This window comes from Asparagus officinalis, chromosome 8 (assembly GCF_001876935.1).
Source record: "Asparagus officinalis chromosome 8, Aspof.V1, whole genome shotgun sequence".
NCBI classification, from domain to species: Eukaryota; Viridiplantae; Streptophyta; class Magnoliopsida; order Asparagales; family Asparagaceae; genus Asparagus; species Asparagus officinalis.
The window spans coordinates 121,188,694-121,201,193 of record NC_033801.1 but is presented as its reverse complement, the minus strand read 5'-3'; the positions used below and the strand labels follow the sequence as shown (position 1 = coordinate 121,201,193).

Genomic DNA, 12,500 nt, shown 5'->3' with positions numbered 1-12,500 from the left:
ATTGATTTGCAAAATAGAGTTTTTAAAATACAATGGACTATTAGTCTCGCATATTTAACGGTCACTAATCACAGATTAATTAGATCTTTAATATACACGAGTTGATAGTCATGTGACTAGTGACCGCTAAATACATGCAACTAGTTTGTGTATATTAAAGTATCTATTTTATAAGATTAATCTTTTTCTGACCACCCATGATGATGTGGCAAAAAGAGATCGATTTTGCTAATTAAATGAAAAAAAGTTTATTTTGATAATAAAATTTAGAAAAGATTCTTTTTTTAAAAATTCTCCTCAATTTGTTATATATGTTTTTATACCCTAGTTTGGAATCAAATATATAAATTGTTATTGGTCACTTATATTAATACAAATACTGATTTGGTAAGAAAAATTCATAGTTCGCATCCACTAAAATTCAATACAAAAGCAAACAACATAAGAGAAACATTTAAATATAAGGCGATATGAGTAAACTGATATATTAGAAAACTTAAATTATGTGACTATGAAACTGTTTAGACAAAATAAAATTTCACAATTTAAAATAGACAAAATAAATTTCCACAATTTAATTAGATTTCATCAATATATTCACTTTGTCTAAACGCACTAATAGTAGACCTACGTATCCCCACAAATGCTCTCAGCTAAATTTATCTAAGAACGAAATAATTTTGTTCCTTATTGTTTTTTTGTTTTTTTTTTGTTTTTGACTGAGAATCTTTTTAGTTTGAAAAAAAAATTACACATGTGTTGATGACAAGCGGACAACAAGCTGCGCCGCTAATCCTTTCTGAATTGCAAAACCTAACCTACGAAACACGTACTCAGCCGACCCGGCTGTCGCCACATTCTTATTCATGAATTTCTGTACCCTCCTGAGGAACTCCACCGCATCAGCTGCAAGGAAACCAAACGTATCGAAAACGAATGGGATGAAGCTGTGGTGGTTGTCCTTACAAAATATACCCCGCTGTCGCCACATTTTTTTTTATACACGGAGAGACCTTAGTCAGAGGAGCTTATATCAAGAGAGTAAGCCAAAGTTCAAATCTCGCCCCGCTCAGGTGGCCACTCTGATCGCAGGGGAGCCTGGTCATCCGCTACAAATTATTGACGCGACTGCAGTTCCAATTCGTCCGAAACGCTGTTTCCTGTTCGTATAAACACAGCCGCTACCCACTCCCAACTGCTCCCTTTCATCAGTCTCCAATGTGAACTATCTATCGACCGCGGTCGCCTGAATCCTGACCTTTGCTTCATCTCAAAGCCAAACAAAACGAAAAACCGATTCCATGTCCAAATAAAAATCCCAGCTTTCTCTCTCCAAACCGCCAAAAAAGCCTAACCCTAACCCTAATTACCCTCGGATAGTAATGGCGAACGGAGGAGGGGAGGAGAGCTGGTTCATCTACAGCTTCGTGGCGAGGGGGACGATGGTGCTGGCGGAGTACACGGAGTTCACCGGGAACTTCCCGGCGATCGCCGCCCAGTGCCTGCAGAGGCTCCCGTCTTCGAATAACAAGTTCATTTACGCTTGCGATCATCACACGTTCAATTTCCTCGTTCACGATGGATATTGTGAGTGGTCTTGCTTTCTTCATCGTTTCTTTTTATTTTGATTTGATAGCGTCTGATGTTGAATTTGGATTGAGTTGAGAGATCCTCTGTTGTGATGTCTTGATGGAATTAGGAGGAAGCTGTTTGATTTGGGTAATGCTGGAATATTCATGTTTTTGAAGTGAAATTTTGAAATGTTGATATTCTACATGTTAGCCAAAATTTTAGACAATTTCTGTTTATTTCCATAAATTTTAGATTGGCTGCTGGCGAGAATGGCAGCACAATGCTTTGCAAAAAAGAAACCAAGAATGAAGCCTTTATCTGAGTATTTGCACCTTACATTAAGGGGTTGTTTGGCAGTTCTAAAGTGAATTGAAAATATACAAGTTACTTCCTTTTTTTTGTAAATGACTTTCACATCCATCCATGTCAGCATGCAAGTGAAATACAAGGTCTGTTTGAAAAGAAAAATTATTGCTAAAAGTGCAATGTGAAGATGATGTTGCAAAATAGAATTAATTAGTAAATATAGTTAAAATCATTTAATTAAGAACAAATTTTGATAAATATTTTACAAGTAGGCCAAAATTGATAAGTTTGTTATTGAAAAGGTCTGATTCAAAATTTTGTCCTTTAATTAAAACTGGTTGCCGTTTCTGTCACTTTCTTGTGACTTCACCACTTTTTTAGGGCAAATCAAAATTGCTTCGCTTTCATAACCACTTGCATGCAAACAAACACCTAAACTGTTGAAAGAAGATGACTTTCTCACTTTCATCTTTTTCTTACATGCAAACAAACACCCTCTACTGTAATCCCTATGGTGAAACTTATTTGTTTCTTCTTTGTATAGGATCTTCCTCGTCTAGGTAATTTGTGGGTTTATTCATTGGTTGTACAAGCTTAAAATTGCATAATCATAATGTTATATCCCTATGAGAAAAGGCCCATAATGGCTCGTAGTAGTAAATTAATTTTGTAAGGAAGATACATTTCTGAAACTGTTTTTAGTGGCTTAATTTTAATGATATTTCAGAGGCTTGAATTCTGACCTGATTTAAGTTTATCTATTTTCTTTATCTTCCAGCATATTGTGTTGTTGCGAAAGATTTGGTTCCAAAACATGTCTCGGTAGCCTTTCTTGAGCGGCTTAAGGTAGATTTCAGAAAGAGATATGGAGGTGGTAAGGCTGACACGGCAACTGCCAAAAGTCTCAATAAAGAATTTGGGTGTGTTTTCTTCTCATTTCTTTGTTTAGGAGGTCCTTTTCGATTTCTGTGTATCCTCGGGATTTTTCATGATATCATGTTTTTCTATTATTTGCAGACCAATTATAAAGGAACATATGCAATATATTGTTGAGCATGCGGATGAGATAGAAAAGGTTTTAAAAGTTAAGGCCCAAGTTTCAGAAATCAAAAGCATCATGTTGGAAAACATTGAGAAGGTTTGTAGTTTGTTTCACCATCCGCTTCATCAATACCTTAAATAATTTAAGAGGGAAAAAAGAACCGAATTGAGGCTGTAACTTTTCTTTTTTAGCATGCATATATTCTTTGACAGAGATGTGTGTTGTCGTAGATGTCAGGTATAGTTGTCTACTTATGAGTTTACTCATATTCAGGTAGATATACGATTGTATGAGCAAAAGATGAACATCTACGAAGATACTACAAAGAACAACTTCTATGAAGATCTCTGCTAGGACAAGAAATATGAAGATTATATGAAATATTATTTACTTCTTTCTTCCTTACTTTGTAATAACAGTAAATCACTGATAAACTTAAAGAGATACAGGTCTCTTTCAATGCCTTCTTCAAGTAAGGACAGAACCAAATACTAATTTTCTGCGATACTGTTTGCCATCAAGAAACATAACTCTTGTTTGAGCTTTACCTAATTTGATTTATCTTCAGGCTGTTGATCGAGAGGAGAAGCTCACTGATCTTACTGACAAGACGACCGATTTGCATTCTCAGGTAGAGCCTTTTAGACTCTGAAACAACTAAATTGACCCTACTCACATACTTTGCATGGTGCAATTATTCTTTTGGTCCTTTCTCAGGCTCAAGACTTCAGAAAACAAGGGACAAAGGTTCGAAGAAAAATGTGGTTAAAGAATATGAAAATTAAGTTGGTGGTTCTTTCCATCCTCTTGCTCCTAGTCCTTATTATCTGGGTGTCTGTTTGCCAAGGATTCAGCTGCACAAAGGAGGAAAATCATAAAACTGAGAACCCTACACCTGAAAACCTTTATTAATCCAGATGTTTGAAGGATAGAGCACAAGTAAATCTTGTTTTTATCATCGGCTTCATTATTATTTATTTCGTACTAGTAAGCAGAATGAGCTGTTCTGTATGTTATTATTGCATTTTTAATGCTTCTTGTAATCTTTATCAAGTATAAATAAACATCTACAGATATCGTAATACTTCCTGGTTATGTTATGAATTTACTGGAAATTTGTCAGATCAAGGGACTATGATACATCAGACATGGTGGCAGCCTGGAAGCTATTGAGGAATTGAAGTATGACTTGTGTATCATTCACAAACTACAATATATAGTTTTTTCTTTAAAAAAAAAGAGTAGATTAAATAATTGATTGCGCTGATTTGTATTCTTCATAATGAAATGACCGCCTTTTGAAATTGTTGAAAGATTTTGGTATTCTCACAAGTTTTTCTCAGCTTAATGAAGGTCCCAGTTATTATCATATGCAAGCCACAAATTCAGACACATTATTCACAGCATTCTGGACTATCTTACACATCAACTTAATGTGATTATTAATCCTTGTTTGTACTTTTCATTTTTTTTTCTCCTGACTAAGAGGGTTAGCATATTGCAAAAATAAAATTTCTTTCTTTGTCCAATTTCTTACGCATCTCATATAGTTCTTCGTATCTCATGCATTATACTGGTCTCAGTAAAATCACATAAATAACAAAGAAACGAATTGACCACAGTAACTAGTTGCAACCAGTTGCACGTGCAAGTATATCACAACACCATATGTTCATAAAATGATTTATATTGAACAATCTTGGAAAATAACCAATATATAAGTTACGACACAGACTGCAAAATCTCTAAATTAACCAAGAAGTTATACAATACGCCTCTCCTTATTGCACGATAAAGAAAATTTGCATTCACCGAGACCCCACCCATCATCAGAGTACATGTTTATGTATCATAATAGCACCTATGACCCCAGAGACAAGAATCCAAGTCACACCTTTTCTAGTACGACTAACTTCCTTCCATGTTAAAGGTTGAGTAACTTTATTCAGAACATCTTCAAACTGTGCTCTAGTGTCCTCTCTTGAACCAGAGTTATCAATAACTATATCAGCCTTATTCTTCTTCATATCCATTGAAGCCTGAGAATTTATACGATTTCTAGCTTGTTCTTCAGAAATGCAATCTCGTGCCATGAGACGTTGAAGTTGTGTTTCATGATCAACCCAAACAACGATTATAGGCTTTGTCCATCGGTCTAGCTTAGTCTCGAACAACAGTGGGATGTCAAGAACTATAATCTCATAGCCTTTGAGCCATAGCTTTACTATTCTCCAGAATATGCCAGAGGATATGTATGGAGCTAATAACCTGAAAGAACACAGGCTAAAGATGAGCACAAATGGTAAATGTATGCTTAAATTCTGTTTTCTTTTTTTCTTTAATAGAAGATGCACCTCCTGTAGAGTCCGCATCCCATCAGAACTGCCTGCATGCAATGGGAGATTCTGACCCTTCGATGAATGAAACAGGGGGCACAACGGGTATTTCACCCTCCACTTGAAAAGTCAGAACTGCCTGCATATCAACGGGCGGTTCTGATAGGATGTGTAGTCCCCCCCCCCTATGGGGTTGTAACCACTCCCCTTGAAAAGTTAATCAGCATTTAAACCCTTTAATATCAATCAACATTATTTCTGCCGTTAGTTTTAGAGACCACATGGGAATCACATGACAATAGGTTGTACTTTTACCCTCGTTTTAACTGAAAAGAGACAAAATTGCTATCTAAATTGAGGATAAAAATTAGCTCCATTTGATTTTTAAGGGGCATGAATGCTAATAAATAGCGTAGGGCCATAGGGGTATGAGTCGCTACACCCCCATAGGGTGTGTCTGCAATTAACCCAAAGTGAAAAGAAGAACAGAGAGACCATCCAAAAGAAGTATCAAGTTTGATAAGACTGGGTGGTAATAAGATAGAGCACAATAGAATAAAATTGTCGCAAATTGTTCAACATATCCAGAAACAAACTATCCATTTTGACCGTAATGTTACTAAGATTGTGCTGGTGATACCAGACGATTGTCATCAGTTATAAAGCACCCATCTTTTAATAGAAAATTATGTGTTAAGACTATCCAAATGCCTCTCATGCAAGCCACAGACGTTCTGCCAAAAACTAAACAGTTTAATGCATGCAATCCAATAAATTAACATATTCCAAATAGAACCCAGTATATTTCTTTCTCCATATGCAATTATGCATGTACATCCAATATGAAAAATTGACTTGCTTCCACATGGATTTACAAATATCTGAAGTTAAATTCTACACCTTTAGAGCATGTTCTTAAACTTTTCAAGAATCGGTAATATCTATACATGTTTTTGGCATATTCTAGTTCACCTCAAAGCTTGAAAATCTGTCCCCATCAAACTTCTTTGTTGTAATAGTTTGCGAATAAACTCATCTAAATAAATTTTATTTTAGATCACAACCATTATAAATAGATGCAATTTATACATCTATCAAAATAGAACGTATTTCTATTTCCCTATTTTTGTGCACTCTCCCCAATCTTTCTGAGATGAATGTTTCGCTCATTTTTAACAATCTATGAATTTAGTAAAATTCCTTTATAGACAGCTAATTTGATAACTTACCTGATATATGACATTAAAAAATTCAATTCAGATGCATCTTACATGCCGCCAGATTCAAGTCATAATAAAATTAACATTAACCAGATCCTCTGGTGATTAGGAGCCCTTCAGGTCATGAATATATAATTTTAGAAGACAAAAACTAACTTTATTTAGCATAGGAGTTATAAATATAGACAAACTACTTGAACAAAATGGACATCCCTAAAAAACAAGAGAAGTGGGAGATAACTACCGGTTTAGAAGTTGACGTTTGGCTGGATTAGAAAAAACAATTTGCCCAAGGCGCGCTCTATCAATCTCCCCATTTTCTAGTAAAACATCATTTCCAAATGCCTTTACAACCTTTTTCCATCCACCTGTACCTTTTCTCACTACATCCTACAAAACAAGTTTCAAGATTATCAATAAGTTTAAATTGAACGATTACTGAATGAAACGTTGGCGAACTGAAATTTTTAAACACAATATACAGATGAATGGAGATGCTAAAAGTGATTACCAAATTTCTTAACATGATTAGGATTCATGTCCCCATGGGACCCTGATCTTTTCCATAACTCCCCATATAGCCTTCATGAGTTAACTTTGCTCACATAAAGTCCTCGAAGTTGACCTCATAGCATGATAATTTTTATTCTTCCTTTCTTTGTAACTGATACAATAGCTAGGACTCAAGCTGGAGACTATCCATAATCTATCTCCACGACTTCCCAAGTTCCCATTGAGTCAGGACTCAATACGAATCATTCTTAAATTATGTCTTGTCCATAGTTGCATGGAACCCGATTTGTTACAGTTCACAAGATGGGTACGGGAGCGTAGTACGCCACTCATTAGGAATCGGGTACGAGGAGGTAGGCTTATGCGGTACGTTGAGGAACGTGGTACATATTAGCTTCGGTACTTAAATGTAGGAATTGGGAGTTTTGTAATAGTCAAATTTAAGAAATTTGCTAGTTGATATCAGTAATGGCAAAAGAACCTTGAGAATTATGTTGCAATTAAGGTATGCAGTATTTTTTGTTGGTTATTATATAGAAAACGAGTTATTGTTTGTCAAAAATTTAACTAGCTTGAATTCTGAATCGGGTTGCTAGAGTTGGTGACTCGGGTCGTGTTCCACCATGAATCCGGGATAACTGAACTCGGTCGCAGTTCGCTATAGCATCTTGTGTTTCTGATCTCTTTGGTCTTCCCAGCGGTAGTTATGGGGCTATCACGATTTACCAAAAAAACCGATTCAAGTGCTACCATTGCTATTAATTTTTTTATTTTAACTATTAAGATATTATCATATCAGATAACATAATTTCTGTTGAAATGAGGAGTAATTACAAGTGCATTGTTTGTGAATTCTCAATTGAGACCATGGAAAAGATGAAGATACAAATTTATTAGGACCTATTTGGCTTTTAAGTTGATTTTTCTCAACTTTACTTTCTAGAGAAGTTACCTTGGATAAAATGTCTATAGTACAATAAGGTTACCATCTCCTTCTTTCCTTGCCTTCTCTCAAAAGATTTACAACACCCTGGCAGAAATACAGATGTTGGCTCACCCATGATAGCTCCGACTAACACACCTTTAATGGTATTGGTTAACAACCGAATCAATCCGCTAGTATCTAATTTGAAGGGTGATATATTGCAGTGTTTATAGTACAAGCGGTCCATTTGTAATTAACCTGTATGTTTATCTTTTAAATTCCTAGACCGTCCTTTCCAAATTATCATTCTTTTCTGAACTGAAACTCACCAAAGTACCAAAATTGCAAGTAGGAAAGGATTCGTGAATTAAGTAGCCCCTCCCATTTCAGCATTCCTCTTCTTTTCCCAATAAGAAATTTCTACTTCCACACAAGTTTTTTCCACCACTGAAAGAAACCCAATTACTCTTGCTTGAAATTTCAGCAAGGGATTTATGAAACAGAAGCATTACGTCGAGCAGGTCGTGAGCAATACGACTATTGGGCAAAAATCACGCTGACATTTTAACACATTCTCTCAAAAGCCAAACGGGTCGAACAAACCCAATTACTAGTTCTTGAAAATTTCACAATTTAGATTCATAAATCACCTATCCTCATTCCCATTTCCCAAACCAAACAGCCAAACAAGGGGTTTGCAGTCAGAGGCATTTCATCGAACTTGTTGCGAGCAATATGTTTATCAGGCAAAATTTCCAATAATATTCTAACATCATCTCTTTGAAACCAAAAGCGTATCTGAGATCGATGATCAAGAACCTAAAATAATTAAACGTTTGCCCTCATAAAATTATTCAAAAAAAAAAAGAATTGATGGAGAGAGGGGTACCCGAGCGACGAGGTCGGCGTCGACGACGGGGACGCCGCTGGATTTGAAGAGATCCGACACCGTGCTCTTGCCGGAGGCGATTCCGCCCGTTAACCCGACAACCCGCATCTCCCTTCTCTCTCCCTCTCCTCCCTCAAAATGAGGAAATTACTCAAATTAAGAAACGTTATTTCTCTCCGTAGCCCCAAATTCTATTTTGACGAGGGATTTTTTTGGCAGTACTTAAAAGGGCTTGTTTGGATTGAGGTGAATAAGGGATCATTTTGGGAACATTTAGAATGTGAAGTTATTCACCCTAGTTCTCCTTAGGGCCTGTTTGGATTTGTAGGGGGTGAAGGGAAGTTAAGGGAAACTGAGTGAAGGGAAGGGAAGGGAAGGGAAGAGAGTTCCCTTCCCCTTGGTTACACCCCAATTTGGGGGGTAACAATTTTTATACTATTAGGGGGTGAACTAAGGAGAACTAGGGTGAATTAACTTCACCTCCTAAGTGTTCCCAAACAAGGTGAAGGAGAACTAGGGTGAATTAACTTCACCTCCTAAGTGTTCCCAAACAAGGTGAATGGAGGTGAATGGTTCTCCTAACTTCCCTTCACCCTCAAGGTGAATGGAGGTGAATGGTTCTCCTAACTTCCCTTCACCCTCATTCCCCTCAATCCAAACAAGCCCTTAGTTCACCCCTTCTTAATAGTATAAAATTTGTCACCCCCAAATTAGGGTGTAACTATGGGGAAGGGAACCCCCTTCCATTCTCTTCTCTTCTCTCACCTAGTTTTTCTTAACTTCCCTTAACCCCATTGAAATCCAAACACACCCTAAATCTGTCATATTTCGAATTAGCCCCTCAAATATTGGAAATTGCTCAATTCTTAAGTTATCTCGAATTAGTCACTGAAATCATGAAAATTACTGTTATGTCTCCCAATTCTTGACTTTTTTCAAAATCAGTCCCTCCAATCAAGAACAGAAATAACAATTGAAGGGATTAATTCGAAAAACAAATTATGAGAATTAGATACTCCATAATAATATATTTTCTTAACGATCCCTTTAATTGCTACTTCTTCTTAATTCCAGAGACTAATCTTTACATAAGCTCTGCATGAAAAAAATCTAAATATATTAAGAATTAGGGGACCTAGTAGTAATTTTCATGATTTGGAGAACTAATTCATAAAACCTAAGATCGAGGGACCTTATGAAAAATTCCATGATCTGAAGCAGTAATTTCATAATATGAAAGATGTAAGGGGCTAATAGGAAAAAACCTTTTGACAATTGGATAAAAATATCTATATCTATTTATTTTATAATTAAAAAAACTAGGCAATTTTATGTCAAAGCCCCAAAAGCAAAAACTTCATGTGTTGCAGCCTCTTTGATTTTTTTCCCCATGTGTTTTAGTCTATAAATTGGAGATATATGTTTTGTAGCTCTTTTTTAGCAATTATTATGTCACGCCCCGCTTCCCAAAATACACGGGAACCGGGACGCGAGCAAGCCCGCGACGTATTAGGCTGAGGAGAGATAAGTGCTAGACCCCGTCTTCTCAATCTAATACGCTAAGCGTCTGGAAATAAAAACAACACGAAGTCACAGGTCCCCGATCACACATAGCAAGAATATAATGAACAACCCAGAACTGAAATAATCCATATCATAAAAGAAATATCATCCGAGAACTGAAATAATCCATATCATAAAAGAAATATCATCCGAGACATCAAAATACGGGTCAAACATGCCCTCATACAAAACTAAACAAATGAATACTAAAGAATATAAAATACAATGATCAAGCGGAAAAGGAAATGCTATAAAAGTAAACTAAGATCATCGAACAACGAGAGGGAATAACTAAACTTTGGCTTCTTCTGCTCCGTCTGCAGGGCACTCCTGCTGAGAATCCTCTGGCTCCTGATGATTTCCTAGCTGAACCTGTCATTCTTCTAAGTCTGACGTACACCAGAGAAAACAGGTGTACGTCAGGTGCATGACGCACGGCAAGACCCGACCCCACAAAGAAAATAGGAACGGTCGAATGACCAATGCAATAAATAGAAACATGCAGCTGGAATACTAACAAGCTAGATGCAATCCATCACTAGAGTAGAACGATCATAAGAATCCATAATCATCCGCGTAACAAGGACATACCCCTAGATAGAATTAATACTTAAAAATCTACAACTCGAGACGTAGTACGTCGAGCGAAATAATTCAAACAAGAAAACCCTCATGTATATACCATATGTCTCAAATTGTAGATAATTAAATATTAATCCTAATCTAGGTATGGAAAGAAATATAACTGGTTCACATCTCACGAGAACCCATAAACATTCAAACAACAAAGTCATGTAGCTAACCATCCTATAACAAGTCACTGGTCTACCTCTCACATATAGTCAAAACTCATATTCATGAATAACCGGTTGTTCACAAATCATCCACATGTAACAGCCATTCTATAACAAGTCACTGGTCCAACCGTCTAACCCCAGTGCGTATCGGTTCACTGGCCCAACAGACTAACCCAGTGCGTATCGGTTCACTGGCCTAACAAACTAACCCAGTGCGTATCGGTTCACTGGCCTAACAAACTAACTCAGCGCGTATCGGTTCACTGGCCTAACAGACTAACCCAGTGCGTATCGGTTCACTGGAGCAACCCTAAAGGATACATAAACAGTCACATCTAATTACATGTACCAAGACTTCCCATCCCAACTCTTCTTATTTTCTAAGCCAGTAACACACAAGCCTCTAAATCTTATTCATGTCACATAGATCACTATAGTCATGTTTTTCTCGTGATTCTTAACACACAAGCCTCTAAATCTTATTCATGTCACATAGATCACTATAGTCATGTTTTTCTCGTGATTCTTAAATATAACAAGGAATGATAAATACAATTAATACTAATTAACAGTATCATAAATCAAAATAGGAACTATAAACCGTACATGAGGAACTATCATTAACAGATATCATGCACATGAAATGTCAACATTTTCAATTATTAATTCCGAAATAAATCATTTTAATTTATTTATCATAAATTATTCAAAATAATCTTTAAAATATATTATTATTATTATTTATTCTGTTTGAACAGTAACTATTTTTTTAATTCTATTTTTTTTTCAACAATATCTCATAAATTTTACCCAACTTTCCAAATATAAACTTGTCATTTTTATTTTCATTAATTCACAAGTAATCCCACACATAATTATCACATGAAATAACTATTCAACATTATTAATTAATCAAAAATAATTTTAACACGAGACAAGTGAGGGGATTCTTGCCTCGGGGTATTTGTCGAACGAATCGACGCTGACAGCGCGGATCGGATCTGAGGCGGTGGAGCACGACGTCGAACAACGGCGAGCTCGACGACGAGGTGGCACGAACGGGGTAAAGGCAGCAGCGACGAGGTGGGGGCTGAAGAAGTCGGGGTCAGTAGCGTCGTTGGCGGCGTGGTGGAGGATCTGGGAAGGAGGGGGACGTTGGTGGTGGTCGCACGGGTGGAGGAGGCGCTGGAGGCGGTTGTGGAGGTCTGCAGGGTGGTGCAAGGGGAGGCGGTAGCGGTCGAGGCTGAGCGGCGGCCGCGCGGAGGGGACTGGGGCTTGGTTGTGCGGTTGAGAGAGGAGCTCGGAGGTGGGGAGGGGACGGCTGTCGGGGTCGCTGG

At 37.0% G+C, this 12,500-nt stretch overlaps 2 protein-coding genes across 2 annotated transcripts; one reads left to right on the top strand and one right to left on the bottom strand.

Moving 5' to 3' along the window:
* Positions 1,186–4,004, top strand: LOC109822822 (vesicle-associated membrane protein 724-like). Its single transcript, XM_020389078.1, has 5 exons — positions 1,186–1,587; positions 2,657–2,798; positions 2,896–3,016; positions 3,489–3,551; positions 3,638–4,004. The coding sequence occupies exons 1-5, from the start codon at positions 1,383–1,385 to the stop codon at positions 3,830–3,832; spliced, it is 726 nt and encodes a 241-aa protein (XP_020244667.1). The 5' UTR covers positions 1,186–1,382; the 3' UTR covers positions 3,833–4,004.
* LOC109822255 (dephospho-CoA kinase) lies at positions 4,573–9,067 on the bottom strand. Its single transcript, XM_020388421.1, has 3 exons — positions 8,804–9,067; positions 6,721–6,866; positions 4,573–5,188 (listed from the first exon to the last, which is right to left on the bottom strand). The coding sequence occupies exons 1-3, from the start codon at positions 8,909–8,911 to the stop codon at positions 4,750–4,752; spliced, it is 693 nt and encodes a 230-aa protein (XP_020244010.1). The 5' UTR covers positions 8,912–9,067; the 3' UTR covers positions 4,573–4,749.